Raw genomic sequence first — 15,681 nt, 5'->3', positions numbered from 1 at the left:
TAGCGAGTCTAAAAAGAGATATCTAAAAATACAAGAACAAGGCCAACAGGCCCGCCATGAAAATAACATAATAGTCACATGCATAACAATATAACTCTAAGATAACAACATAACATAACAGAACTAAGAGTCTTGACTTCACTCTTACATTTAAATATAATAGCGTAACAATAACATGTAACCCATTGATGAAATCTCTAGTCATCCTCCAACTGGGAGGGTCGTGATGGCCCACTCCTATGAAAATCACCTTTCAGGTGAGACCAATGGTACATTTTCCATAGGAGGTGGGCCATCACTGCGGGATGTACCAAAGCAGCCCATACAGGGAGGGACCACCCACATGTTAATCCTCATTAAGAACCTGTTGCAACACTCGTCTGCCAAAAGATGCATCAGCAGAGGCATAACGATCAATTTTATAATGCCTTATAAACGAGTGTGGGGTAGACCAGACAGCAGCCCTACAAATATCGGCAACAGGAGCATTAGTGGCAAAAGCAGCCGAGGTGGCAGCTGACCTGGTAGAATGAGCCGTTATACTAGCTGGAACTGACAGCTTCAGGGACTCATATGCTAAAGTAATGCATGCCCTTAACCAACGGGATAAGGTAGAATTGGATACTTTATGCCCCATGGACCTTGGATGAAAGGATACAAACAGAGACTCCGTTCGTCGAATCTCTTGGGTCCTGGGCAGGTAGGTCTTGAGAGCCCTCCGGACATCTAACGAATGCCAAGCCTTCTCGAGAGGATGGGTAGGATTCGGGCAAAAGGAAGGCAAAACAATGTCCTGGTTGCAATGAAAAACTGAATTGACCTTGGGACGGAAGGAAGGATCAGTCTTCAGCACAACAGAGTCCTTATGGAAGACGCAGAGGTGTCGAGCAGAAGACAATGCGCCCAACTCCGAAACGCGTCTGGCAGATGTGATTGCGATCAGAAACAAGACCTTGAAGGACAGCATACGTAGGGGCACCGTCCTGATGGGTTCAAACGGAGGGCGTTGCAAAGCCTGCAGAACTTTTGGCAAACTCCATGAGGGAAACCGATGGACAACAGCCGGAGAGCGTAGGGCGACTCCCCTCAAAAAACGTTTGATGAACGGATGTGAGGAAATATGATCTCCAGGAGAGGACACTGAGAGAATGGACGACAGAGTGGACGCATGCCGACGTAGAGTGTTAGGTCGAAGTCCCATCATAAAGCCGCTATGGAGAAATTGGAGCACCTGATGCACAGTGGCCTGGGATGGATCATGGTGGTGGGACTGACACCACTTGGAGAAAGCCACCCAGGTATGTTGATAAATATGAGTGGTAGATGGTCTTCTCGAGGCCAAAATAATATCAATCACAGCGTCAGACAGTCCAGCTGACCTCAAATGTCCCCGTTCAAACGCCACGCTGTTAGATTGAGCCAAGTAGGGTCCTGGTGCAGTACTGGACCCTGGGATAGGAGGTCTGGCCTAACTGGAAGTGTCCAAGGATCCATCATTGACATTGCCAGAAGATCTGAGAACCACGGTCGGCGTGGCCAAAATGGTGCTATCAGAACCAGCTGTGCCCTCTCGGTTCGCGCCTTCCTCAAGGTTTTGGCTAACAATGGTATGGGAGGAAAGGCGTACAATAGACCGTCTGGCCACGGTGTTGTCAGAGCATCCACTGCTTCTGCTGTTGAGTCCAGGTATCGGGCAAAGTACCTGGGAAGCTGGCAATTGCGACTGGATGCAAACAGGTCGACTGAGAGGGCGCCGAACCGACACTGGAGACAATGGAAAATGGCTGGATGAAGTTTCCATTCTCCCGGAAAGACCTGTTGTCTGCTGAGCCAGTCTGCTGTCACATTCCAAATCCCTCTGAGATGTTCTGCTTTCAGGGATTGTAGATGTTGTTCTGCCCAGACAAAGATGAGGGAGGCTAAGTCCTGCAGAGGACGAGACCTGGTGCCCCCCTGTCTGTTCAAATGTGATTTTACACATGTGCTGTCTGTTCGAATGAGCACATGGTCCAAAGGGAACAGAGACTGAAAATGACGTAGAGCTAAGTGGACAGCCTTTAGCTCCAGCCAGTTGATGCTTTGAGTTTGCTCTGCGGTGGACCAAACCCCCTGAACGTACTGGGAGTTGCAGTGGGCTCCCCAACCGATGAGGCTGGCATCTGTGGTTACAACGGTTCTGCGGGGTTCTCTGAACGACGTGCCCTTGGAGAGGTGTTGAACCTTGGTCCACCAGCGGAAGGAGAGGCGCAATGCGGGGCTCAAATGAACTTTGCGATGGTTGCAGCTGGCAATGTCTTGTTGAAATGGTAACAGAGTCCATTGAAGGTGCCGAGAGTGGGCTCGAGCCCATGGCACAATGTGGATTGTAGAGATGAACATCCCGAGCGCTCTGGCGAAAAGCATGACGTCTGCGGATGTTTGTTGCATCAGAGACCTTGCGATGCTTGTGATGGCAGTGATGCGATCTGGAGCCAAGAAGACCATTGCCTGCAGGGTGTCCAACATTGCCCCTAGATGTAGTAGGCGTTGGGTTGGTTGGAGATGGCTTTTGTCGAAGTTGACAAGCCAGCCGTAGGCCTGCAAAACATTGAGGGTGATCGTTAAATGATGATGAGCCAGCTCCTCAGACTTGGCCCATATTAGCAGATCATCCAGATATGGGTAGAGATGAACCCCTTGGGTCCGGAGATAAGCCACTAGGATGAGTAGCACTTTGGTAAACACTCTTGGAGCAGAGGAGAGGCCGAATGGCATCACTCTATATTGAAAGTGCTGGTGGCCAAAAGCAAACCGAAGAAACTTTCTGTGGGCTATTCAAATGGGCACATGGAGATACGCTTCCTTAAGGTCGATAGAAGCCAGGAAGTCTCCTTCATGCAGGCTTTCCGTAATGGAGTGTAGAGATTCCATTTTGAACCTGCGATATGTTACAAAACGGTTGACAAACTTGAGGTCCAAAACCGCCCTCCATGATAAATCTCGTTTTGGCACAGCAAATAGGAGGGAGTACACCCCCTCCGACCTCTCAGTTGTGGGGACTGGCTCTATTGCCGCTATGTCCAAGAGGTGTTGTATAGCTGTCTGCATGATTCTGTGCCTGGCTCGTGCCCTTGGGCAAGGGGACGGATGGAATCTGTCTGATGGGATTGCCCAAAACTCTATGGCATAGCCCTGACTGAAGAGCTCCCTGATCCAGGAGACCGTAGTGAGGCGCAGCCATCGGTCTCCAAAATGAAGTAATCTGCCACCTATGGGCAGTGTGTTAATACTGCTTGCGTTGGCGAGGACCTCCCCTATATGAGGACGATGAGTTGATCCTGCGCCCTTGATACTGACCTCTGCCCTGGAAGCGTCGGTTCCAGGAGCCCCTGAATGAAGTGGGGTCATAGGATCTGAAGTCGCGGTCTCGTCCTCCTGGCCGCGTTCCACGAAAGGGCTGGTTAGTACGGAAGGAAGGGAATCGCCTGAAAGGCCTGTGGTCGATGTTTTTGACAGTGGCCAGAACCGGTTTGTGGGCGTCTTTTGGATCAACCAGCACTGCCTTTAGAGCTTCCTCGCCGAAGAGTAGCGATCCGGAGTAAGGAGCCCTGGACAGATTAATTCTGGCCGCTGAATCAGCTTGCCAGTGGCGAAGCCAGAGGGTCCGTCGAGCGACTATTTGAGCCGTCATGGCTCGTGCCCCCAATTGAGTGGCATCCAAGGTGGCATCGGCCACAAAGGCTACTGTCTTACGTAATTTTAACAGTGACCTTCTGAGGGCGACAGGATCAGGATTAGTGTCCTCTAGAAGATCATCCAGCCACAACATAGATGCTCTGGCGAAAATGGAGGCTGAAGCGGAGGCACGCATGGAGAAAGCAGTGGCCTCATGATTTTTGCGGAGAGCAAAGTCTAGTCGTCGCTCAGTAGAATTCTTTAGTTGGGATTCCCCTTCCCTGGGCAAAAGAGATCGTGAAACGAGGCGAGCGATTGGTTCGTCTATGCCAGGGACGTCTAACTTGGTGGCAAAGTCCGGAGCTAGGGCGTAAAGCCTGTCAGCCAGGTTCTTGAAGCGTCGAGATTGGAATGGGTGGGCCCATTCTTCAGAGGCCAATTTGGCAATTGGGTCCGGCACCAGGATGTAGCGTTCAGTAGGTGCTGGGGATTTGAGAACCTTGGCCCCTTTGATAGATGGAGCGGAAGAAGTTGAAGGCGCAGTCTGGAGACCAAGGGTATTAATTACCCTGCGTGCCAGGGGCTGATAGTCTGAGGCATTAATCAAACGATACGATGTATCCTCCTCATGATCTGAATAGTCGCTCCAGTCGCCTTCTTCAAGATGGTCAGTGAAGGTTGGCTCCTCCTCATATGAGGCTTCGTCAATACATCTGCCTCTGGCTACATCAAAGGGATTTGGTGAACAGGAAGGAAGAACTTCATGACACGCACGTTGGTCCATGTTGAGTTGAGGTATGGCAGGAACTTGTGGTAGTGACTGCATTTGGGTGAAGAATGCCAGCATGGCTTGAAGTTGGGAGAGGAAATCAGGAGACAGCTGCAGACCGGATGTGGCAGATGTTTGTGCCTGAGTAGCTATTGGAACAGATGTTTGGAGTGGTAAAATGGAGGGAGGCTCGTTAGGCGAACACTGAGTGGGAAAGCCAGCAAATTCTTCCTCGTCAGAGGAAGCAGCAGGGAAATGAAGAATATCGCTTATGTGTGCCTGAGTTGCTGTGGTTGGCACAGAGCCATAACGTGGGCGCTTTGGTTTGCTATGGCTGGAAAGATGTTTTGTCTTAGCCAGGGCTTTAACATGTCTGGTCTTAGCCGCCTTAGAATGTTGTGGCTTGGCTGTTTGTGATATGCCTGGCTCATCTGGCATCATATTGGCTGATTGCGACATGCCTGGCTGTTCTGCCATCTTATATTAACTTGGGTGCAGTACATGGCCACGGAGGGGGCAGGATGTAAAGACCCGAACTGGCACAGCGTACGACCACGGAGGGGGTAGGATACACTGGCAGATGGCTAAATGCACTGCCACAGAGGGGGCAGGATGCACAATGGTATCAGCGTTAGTTTTAATATAGACTGTATTTTAGACTTGGTACAGTCAGATTAGTGCTGTAGGCTGGATTACAGGCGTGGTACACGGCCACAGAGGGGGCAGGATATACCGAATATAAATCAGATTTAGTACAAGTCAGTAGCTTGCAGGGAAGGTATCCGTTGGTTAATAAGGCAAACAAAAAAGGCGGGAAATTTGAATTCAGCAAAAAAATGGCGCCCGGAAAAAGAGCGGGAAAAAGTGATCAAAAATGGCGGAGAGAGAAGGAGCAATGGCGGCCGTCTGGGGACGAAGTGGGGGAAGGGATGCTTAGCACAGTCTAGCAGGGGGAGCCGCGGGGCCGATAGCCACACTAGCGGCTCCAAGAAAACCCTCAAGAAGAAGAGCAGATAGAAGTCTGTGCAGGATAAGGCAGCAGTAGGCAAGCCGCTGCCGCCGCCGGGAGCAGGGCTCTCCGCGGCGAAATTAAAGTGCCGAGAGGAGCCTGTGAGAGATGAGGCAGCAGGAAGCAAGCCGCTGCCGCCGCCGGGAGCAGGGTTCTCCGCGGCGAAATTAAACTTGCGGAGAGAGAGCCGGATCACCAGGCTCCAGGGAGGCAGAACCCCGGCAGGTAAAAATAGGTTGGAAAAAAGGCAGGGAGCCGCAGCCGCAGGCTCCCGCGTGGGAGAGAACCGTAGCCGCGGTCTCTCCAAGGGCTCCACAGAGCGCGGGTTGATTTAGGGAGAAACCGCTATGGGAGAGAAGGAGCTGCTATCTCCCGAAGCTCAAAACGGCCAGAAAACACAGAACACCGCAGCCGCGGTCTCTGTGGGGGTCATCAGACAAGGAGGAGAATAAACGAAAAATAAAAGGTTAAAGCCAAATCAGGGAGAACCGCAGCCGCGGTCTCTGAGGAAAAAACCTCAAACAAGCAACAGAGATAAATGACAATTAAACACAAAGTAGGGAAAGAAGGACTGGGGAGACACACAAGTGACGCTGGGTTCGCACCCAGTCAAAACAAATAAACAAATACGAAAACAACTTAGCTAAATGCTACGCTATAGGATCTCAATGATAGGATTTCAATCTTGTTCGTACGAAGGCAAGAATGAACTGGAGAGTGGGAGGGGCCTGACGCCCCTAGTCTTGACTTCAAAAATATTCTTGCCTTCGCACGATAGGTGGAACTATTTCCGCAGTGATGGCCCACCTCCTATGGAAAATATCTATCTTAGCATTTTTGGGAATGAAAAAGTAAGCCTTGACAGCAGGCTACATTCAGGAAAAGGGAAAAGAGAAGATGTTGTAGGGTTGAATACCTCTGACAGCAAAATATATGTTGAGCTTTGGGTAGGATACAAAGAACCCTATCTTTAGCAAGATCAATCGGGTATCTTTAGATTTAGAAAATCATTCAGGAGGAACTTCCAGCATGATATGATATGAGACAAAAAGGGAGAAATCAATAGTGAGAGAAAAGAGTCAGAAGTATAGAGGTGCTAGGTGAAATCATAGCAACAAGATAAACAAAATTAAGTCAGAAAACTGATAAAGAGGAAGATTCATTAGAAAGGGACAATAGTCAGAAGGACACTTGGAGAGCCAGGAAGAGAAAGTGTCACAGAAACCAAAGACGACAAAATGAACAAAACCAGAAGATAGTTAAAGAAGGAGAGCTGAGAAGAAACCATTAGTTGGAGAAAGGTTATTAGAAATCTTAGATACATTGCTTTCCATTAAGTGACGACCATTCACTCAAGGAGTCTTGCAACAAAGATGAGAATGGACAGCAGCAAGAAAAAGGATTGCTATGGTAATTCACCTTGTCACTACAATTCAGTTGTTTGAACAGCAACCTTGCAAGTTTTGAATGTTTACTAACTTTGCATGTCTCCTAACCTGTACTGTTTCAAAAAGATACCAATATCTATACCTGGAAGTCCTCTATAAGTTCTGGGAAGAATTGTTCATACAGCTTCAAATCTTCCACCGATCGCCCCAATTCCTGCTTTGGTTTCAATTTGTTGATATCAGTCTCTATATCATCATTCTGAAAAAAAATGAACTTGCATTATTAAAAATCTAATGGAATGTGTGTTACATTTTTTAGTTTTAGAAGGTCTAGCATTGTCTTAATATTGCCAACCCCTGCAGACCTTCTCCATACAACATGGGGAAGATCAGGGACTGGAAGAGGGGGCATGATATGCATAAAGACACTGGGGCAGGGCTTACATATGAACCCCTACTCTTGTCCACACTTTGAGCATTTGCATGTTCAGACAAATGCCCGAACTTGCATTTTAACTATGCTCTGCTTGAAACAAGGCAACGTGAAATGTGCGTATTAACTATACTTTGCTTGAAATAAGCCAGCTCGAGATCTTCTGCCATTTCTCCATATAGTTTTTATAATACACTCACAAGCAGTATAATTAACATATCCATGATTTCAAAAACAAGATGCATACACAAGCATTCTTTCTTAAAGCTAATGAAAATATTTCCACAATAATGTGTATTACTCCAATTCTACTAACCTTAAAATGTCGATCTATGTCATCTTCATTATCGTTTTCAATCTCAGACTCTGTTTCGATGTCATCATTGTCATCACTTTCATCTACTACGTCATCCACTGTGATATAAAATGCTCTATAAGTAGGGCAGATGTACGTTTTCTACAACATGTACATCCCAGAAAAGAAATGATGCATATGAAACTTTTCACTCACTAATTGAAACCTAATACTACTTATGAATTAAAACAGCATGAGACCACAAGCTGTCTATTTAATTACACAGATTCTCAGTGTTACAGAAAAATGTATCACACATTTCCCAACAAGATCATCACGTGGATCAGTGGGACCGCAGTACTTTATATTGGCTTGGTTTTCAAGTGGACCAGTGGGACCGCAGTACTTTATACTGCCTTGGTTTTAGAGATCGGCAGACAAATGGACCATTGGTCTCACCTGAAGGGTGATTTTCCTATGAGTATGGACATCACAGCGGGTTTTAGCTCCACATATCGTGCGAAGGCAAGAATGTCTTTGAAGTCAAGACTAGGGGCATCAGGCCCCTCCCACTCTCCAGTTCATTCGCAGCGAGTCTAAGGAGAAATATCTAAAAATACAAAAACAAGGCCAACCGGCCTGGCAGCAGGAAAATAACACAATAGTACCATGCATAGTAACATGACTCCAACATAGCGGTATAACAGAACTAGAAGTCTTGACTTCACTCTTAAATTTAAATAATAGCGTAACAGTAACATATAATACATTAGAAAATATATAGTCATCCTCCAACTGGGAGGGTCGTGATGTCCGTACTCATAGGAAAATCACCCTTCAGGTGAGACCAATGGTCCATTTTCCCTATGAGTCCGGCCATCACTGCGGGATGTACCAAAGCAGCCCATACAGGGAGGGACCACCCACGTGTTAATCCTCATTAAGAACCTGTTGCAACACTCGTCTGCCGAAAGATGCGTCAGCAGAGGCATAACGATCAATTTTATAATGCCTTATAAACGAGTGTGGGGTAGACCAGACAGCAGCCCTACAAATATCGGCAACAGGAGCATTAGTGGCAAAAGCAGCCGAAGTGGCAGCTGACCTGGTAGAATGAGCCGTTATACTAGCTGGAACTGACAGCTTCAGAGACTCATATGCTAAAGTAATACATGCCCTTAACCAACGGGATAAAGTAGGATTGGAAACTTTATGCCCCATAGACCTTGGATGAAAGGATACAAACAGAGACTCCGTTCGTCGAATCTCTTGGGTCCTGGACAGGTAGGTCTTGAGAGCCCTCCGGACATCTAACGAATGCCAAGCCTTTTCAAGAGGATGGGTAGGATTCGGGCAAAAGGAAGGCAAAACAATGTCCTGGTTGCAGTGAAAAACTGAATTGACCTTGGGACGGAAGGAAGGATCAGTCTTCAGCACAACAGAGTCCTTATGGAAGACGCAGAGGTGTCGAGCAGAAGACAATGTGCCCAACTCCGAAACGCGTCTGGCAGATGTGATTGCGATCAGAAACAAGACCTTGAAGGACAGTATACGTAGGGGCACCGTCCTGATGGGTTCAAACGGAGGGCGTTGCAAAGCCTGCAGAACTTTTGGCAAACTCCATGAGGGAAACCGATGGACAACAGCCGGAGAGCGTAGGGCGACTCCCCTCAAAAAACGTTTGATGAACGGATGTGAGGAAATATGATCTCCAGGAGAGGACACTGAGAGAATGGACGACAGAGTGGACGCATGTCGACGTAGAGTGTTGGGTCGAAGTCCCATCATAAAGCCGCTATGGAGAAATTGGAGCACCTGATGCACAGTGGCCTGGGATGGATCATGGTGGTGGGACTGACACCACTTGGAGAAAGCCACCCAAGTATGTTGATAAATACGAATGGTAGATGGTCTTCTCGAGGCCAAAATAATATCAATCACAGCGTCAGACAGTCCAGCTGACCTCAAATGTCCCCGTTCAAACGCCACGCTGTTAGATTGAGCCAAGTAGGGTCCTGGTGCAGTACTGGACCCTGGGATAGAAGGTCTGGCCTTACTGGAAGTGTCCAAGGATCCATCATTGACATTGCCAGAAGATCTGAGAACCACGGTCAGCGTGGCCAAAATGGTGCTATCAGAACCAGCTGTGCCCTTTCGGTTCGCGCCTTCCTCAAGGTTTTGGCTAACAATGGTATGGGAGGAAAGGCGTACAATAGACCGTCTGGCCACGGTGTTGTCAGAGCATCCACTGCTTCTGCTGTTGAGTCCAGGTATCGGGCAAAGTACCTGGGAAGCTGGCAATTGCGACTGGAAGCAAACAGGTCGACTGAGAGGTCGCCGAACCGACACTGGAGACGATGGAAAATGGCTGGATGAAGTTTCCATTCTCCCGGAAAAACCTGTTGTCTGCTGAGCCAGTCTGCTGTCACATTCCAAATCCCTCTGAGATGTTCTGCTTTCAGGGATTGTAGATGTTGTTCTGCCCAGACAAAGATGAGGGAGGCTAAGTCCTGCAGAGGACGAGACCTGGTGCCCCCCTGTCTGTTCAAATGTGATTTTACACACGTGTTGTCTGTTCGAATGAGCACATGATGCAAAGGGAACAGAGACTGAAAATGACATAGTGCTACGTGGACAGTCTTTAGTTCCAGCCAGTTGATGCTTTGAGATTGCTCTGCGTTGGACCAAACCCCCTGAACGTACTGGGAGTTGCAGCGGGCTCCCCAACCTATGAGGCTGGTATCTGTGGTTACAACGGTTCTGCGGGGTTCTCTGAACGATGTGCCCTTGGAGAGGTGTTGAACCTTGGTCCACCAGCGGAAGGAGAGGCGCAGTGCGGGGCTCAAACGAACTTTGCGATGGTTGGAGCTGGCAATGTCTTTTTGAAAAGGCAACAGAATCCATTGAAGAGGCCGAGTGTGGGCTCGAGCCCATGGCACAATGTGGATTGTAGAGATAAACATCCCGAGTGCTCTGGCGAGAAGCATGACGTCTGCGGATGTTTGTTGCATCAGGGACCTTGCGATGCTTGTGATGGCAGTGATGCGATCTGGAGCCAGGATCATTGCCTGCAGGGTGTCCAACATTGCCCCTAGATGTAGTAGGCGTTGGGTTGGTTGGAGATGGCTTTTGTCGAAGTTGACAAGCCAGCTGTAGGCCTGCAAAACATTGAGGGTGATCATTAAATGATGATGAGCCAGCTCCTCAGACTTGGCCCATATTAGCAGATCATCCAGATATGGGTAGATATGAACCCCTTGGGTCCGGAGGTAAGCCACTAGGATGAGTAGCACCTTGGTAAACACTCTTGGAGCAGAGGGGAGGCCGAATGGCATCGCTCTATATTGAAAGTGTTGGTGGCCAAAAGCAAACCGAAGAAACTTTCTGTGGGCTATGCAAATGGGCACATGGAGATACGCTTCCTTAAGGTCGATAGAAGCCAGGAAGTCTCCTTCATGCAGACTCTCCGTAATGGAATGGAGTGATTCCATTTTGAACCTGCGATATGTTACAAAACGGTTGACAAACTTGAGGTCCAATACCGCCCTCCATGATAAATCTCGTTTTGGCACAGCAAATAGGAGGGAGTACACCCCTTCCGACCTCTCAGTTGTGGGAACTGGCTCTATCGCCGCTATGTCCAAGAGGTGGTGTATAGCTGTCTGCATGATGTTGTGCCTGGCTGGTGCCCTTGGGCAAGGAGACGGATGGAATCTGTCTGATGGGGTTGCCCAGAACTCTATGGTATATCCATAACTGAAAAGGTCCCTGATCCAGGAGACTGTAGTAAGGCGCAGCCATCGATCTCCAAAATTAAGTAATCTGCCACCTATGGGGAGGGCGTTAATACTACTTGTGTAGGCGAGGGCCTCCCTTATATGAGGACGATGAGTTGCCCCTGCGCCCTTGGTACTGACCTCTGCCCTGGACGCGTCGGTTCCAGGAGCCCCTGAATGCGTTGGGGTCATAGGATCTGAAGTCGCGGCCTCGTCCTCCTGGCCGCGTTCCTCGAAAGGGCTGGTTAGAACGAAAGGAAGGAAATCGCCTGAAAGGCCTGTGGTCGATGTTCTTGACTGTGGCCAGAACCAGTTTGTGGGCGTCTTTTGGATCAACCAGCACTGCCTTTAGAGCTTCCTCGCCGAAGAGTAGAGATCCGGAGTAAGGAGCCCTGGACAGGTTCAATCTGGCCGCTGAATCAGCTTGCCAGTGGCGAAGCCAGAGGGTGCGACGAGCGACTATTTGGGCCGTCATGGCTCATGCCCCTAATTGAGTGGCATCCAAAGTGGCATCGGCCACAAAAGCTGCTTTCTTACGCAATTTCAATAGTGCTCTTCTGAGGGCGACAGGATCAGGGTTAGCGTCCTCTAGAAGGTCATCCAGCCACATCATAGATGCTCTGGAGAAGATGGAGGCTGAAGCGGAGGCACGCATGGCTAGGGCAGTGGCCTCGTGATTCTTGCGGCGGGCGAAGTCTATTCGTCGCTCAGTAGTGTCTTTTAGGTGGGATTCCCCTTCCCTGGGCAAAAGAGATCGTGAAACGAGGCGAGCGATTGGTTCATCTATGCCAGGGACATCTAACTTGGTGGCAAAGTCCGGAGCTAGGGCGTAAAGTCTGTCAGCCAGGTTCTTGAAGCGTCGAGCTTTGAGTGGATGAGCCCATTCTTCAGAGGCTAATTTGGCAATTGGGTCCGGCACCGGGATGTAGTGTTCAGTAGGTGCAGGGCATTTGAGGACCTTGGCCCCTTTGATAGCTGGGGCGAAGTTGAAGGCGCAGTCTGGAGACCAAGGGTATTAACTACCCTGCGTGCTAGCGGCTGATAGTCTGAGGTATTAAACAAGCGATACGATGTATCCTCCTCATGATCTGAATAGTCGCTCCAGTCGTCTCCTTCAACATGGTCAGTGAAAGTTGACTCCTCCGCATACGAGGCTTCATCCGTACATCTGCCTCTGGCTACATCAAAGGGATCTGGTGAACAGGAAGAATGAGCTTCATGGCACGCACGTTGGTCCATGTTGAGTGGAGGTATGGCAGGAACTTGTGGTAGTGACTGCATTTGGGTGAAAAATGCCAGAATGGCTTGAAATTGGGAGAGGAAATCAGGAGACAGCTGCAGACCGGATGTGGCAGATGTATGTGCCTGAGGAACTATTGGAACAGATGTTTGGGACGGTAAAACGGAGGGAGGTTCGTTAGGCGAACACTGAGCGGGAAAGCCAACAAACTCTTCCTCGTCAGAGGCAGCAGCAGGGGAATGGAGAATATCGCTTATATGTGCCTGTGCTGTGGTGGTGGTTGGCACAGAGACATAACGTGGGCGCTTTGGTTTACTATGGCTGGAAAGATGTTTTGTCTTAGCCAGTGCTTTGGCATGTCTGGTCTTAGTCGTGTTAGGATGTTGTGGCTTGGCTGATTGTGGCATGCCTGGCTGATCTGGCACCATATGGGTTGATGGCGACATGCCTGGCTGTTCTGCCATCTTATATTAACTTGGGTGCAGTACACTGCCACGGAGGGGGCAGGATGTAAAGACCCGAACTGGCACAGCGTACGACCACGGAGGGGGTAGAATACACTGGCAGATGGCGAAGTGCACTGCCACAGAGGGGGCAGAATGCACTGAGGTATCAGCGTTAATATAATATAGGCTGTTTTAGAGTTGGCACACTCAGATTAGTGCTGTAGGCTGGGTTTCAGGCTTGGTTCACGGCCCCAGAGGGGGCAGGATATACCAATATAAATCAGATTTAGTACAAGTCAGCCACTAAGAGTAAAGCTCCAGCCTTGATAATACAATCCAGCCACTAGGATTAAAGCTCCAGCCTTGATAATACAATCCAGCCCACTAAAATTGGAGCTCCAGCCTTGATAATATAATCCAGCCACTAGGATTACAGCTACAGTAAAATAGTGTGTAAGTCAGCCCTGTGTAAGTCTGTCTGCAGCACATATACAACACACACACGGATAGATAGCCTGCAGGGAAGGTATCCGATGGTTAATGAAGGGTACCAAAAAAGGCAGGAAATTTGAATTCAAAAAATAGCGCCCGGAAAAAAGAGCGGGAAAAAATGATCCAAAAATGGCGGAGGAAGGAGGAGCAATGGCGGCCACCTGGTAATGAACTGGGGGAAGGGCTGCCCAGCACAGTCTCGCAGGAGGAACCGCGGGGCCGAAAACCGCACTAGCGGCTCTAAAAAACCCCCAGGAGGGAGCAGGCAGTAGGGGAAATGCGGCAGCCGCCGCAGAGGGAGCCGCCATCGCCGTCTGCAAAGCCCTTCGCGGTGGGAAATTAAAGCCACGTAGCAAGGGTGAGCTGAGGTAAAAGGAAGAGCTCAGGTAAAGGCACTAATGAAATAGCCGCAGCCACAGGTTTCAGTGGGGCGAGAACGGACCCGGGCAGGCTAAAACGGGTGACGGGGTAACGGCGGGAGCCGCAGCCGCAAGCTCCCGCTGAGATCAGAAGAACCGCAGCCGCGGTCTTCCGAGAGCGTCACGGAGCGCGGAGAAAAGGCAGCCCAGCAAGACAAGCCGCTAGAAGGGAATTGCAGCCGCAAGTTCCCAGGGGAAGCGCAGAGTTCAAGAGAAAGGGAAAAGCGAAGGGATGAGGTGGATCCGCAGCCGCGGTCTCTTCTAGGGGTGGGGAGTAATCCAAAAGGGGAAACAAACTGCCCGGGCAAGGGAAAAAGGCTCCCCAAGAGAATTCCCCAAATTTCGGATACAGTTAAACGCAGTTAAACACAATACGGAGGGAAGGAGGACACTTGGAGACACACAAGAGACAATACCTCCGCGCCCTGTCAAACAAACACACAAACAAACACCAAAAGAACTTAGCTAATCGCTACGCTATATAGATCTCAATCTTGTTCGTACGAAAGGCAAGAATGAACTGGAGAGTGGGAGGGGCCTGACGCCCCTAGTCTTGACTTCAAAGACATTCTTGCCTTCGCACGATAGGTGGAGCTAAAACCCGCTGTGATGGCCGGACTCATAGGGAAAAAGATGAAGTGCTCTGTCAGCAAGGTAAAAGGTACACAAGGAGAACTGGCAGCATTCAGCTGTGGAATCCATAACACACAAGTTGACTTATGCTGCCTGCCAAGTCTCAACTGGGCCTGGCATAAGAGAACATTAACAATGTAAGGATGAGCAGAATGGGCAAGACTGTTCAGGTCATTGAAATTTATTCTCAGTGACATCCAGAGAGCAAAATGGGGTAAATGCGAGCAGAAAGAAATCATAGTTCCTGTCTTCAGGGGGCATCCCGACATCCCTGAATAGGGCACTCCAAGTGGAAACCTAGGGGAGTACTGAAAGGAATTATAGTACAAGTGCCTAGCCCTATGCAAGATTATTTAAATATGAATACAATCTACAGTCTTACAGCCAGGCCCTTTAAGGGTGGAATTACATTTATCTTGACAAAGGTGATTTGCTAAAGTAACGTGAATGCAGGAGGAGTGGCACTTGCAGGAGGAGTGATGCATACTCCACTTCTACCCTTCCACACACACACACACACAGTTTCCTTCACCAGGACTACTTCTGGTTTTGAAATTGGAGGGAGGTATATATAAATATGCCTGCAGGGACACTGAAATAACTCTTCCCTATAAGTGCTCCACTATCCCTTGATCTGTCCTACAAAAAGATCAATTTAGCCTTCTGCTAAACCAATTTCTGTCTTGTACTCTTAGAGTAACAATTGTTGTTTTACCACAGATTAATAGAATTTACAAAATGTAGCTATTTGAAAAGAAAACGGTATTCACATAGCCTTACATATATTATTGTAGACCTCCCACTTTAAAGTAACCTGGAAATGTAGCATGTGTGTGGCCATTTGCAACCAGTTTCAACTGCCAAACATATCCAGTGTCACCATAATGGCTACTGGGAGAGAATGAACCTGCACACACAACCTCTGTCTTGGTTCATCAATAATTTTCCTTCTAGATTCAGAGCCAGTAACATAAATGTCAAAACAAGCAAGTTGTGCAGCAAACTACGGTATTACGGCTCTGTGCGACAGTTAGTTCTGTAACAACTATACCCATGACACTCTCTAGCGTTGGTCCTGAGTTGAGATAGTCAACTTCCTATCCGGTGAAGGGAAAATGGCAGTGAGA

The 15,681-nt window shown here is 48.8% G+C and overlaps 1 protein-coding gene across 9 annotated transcripts in view; it reads right to left on the bottom strand.

Moving 5' to 3' along the window:
- Positions 1–15,681, bottom strand: part of AGTPBP1 (ATP/GTP binding carboxypeptidase 1) — a 129,701-nt gene that overhangs the window by 51,010 nt on the left and 63,010 nt on the right. For all 9 annotated transcript variants that reach the window (XM_061626652.1, XM_061626690.1, XM_061626680.1 and 6 more), the window contains 2 exons: positions 7,570–7,667; positions 6,963–7,079 (listed from right to left, as the gene is read on the bottom strand). In XM_061626652.1, the coding sequence (XP_061482636.1) occupies positions 6,963–7,079; positions 7,570–7,667 (215 nt within the window). The remainder of the gene's footprint in view (positions 1–6,962; positions 7,080–7,569; positions 7,668–15,681) is intronic.

The sequence above is a fragment of the Rhineura floridana genome, chromosome 1 (genome assembly GCF_030035675.1).
Source record: "Rhineura floridana isolate rRhiFlo1 chromosome 1, rRhiFlo1.hap2, whole genome shotgun sequence".
Lineage (NCBI taxonomy): Eukaryota > Metazoa > Chordata > Lepidosauria > Squamata > Rhineuridae > Rhineura > Rhineura floridana.
The sequence above is the reverse complement of the archived record's forward strand: the minus strand, read 5'-3'. Positions and strand labels throughout refer to the sequence as shown.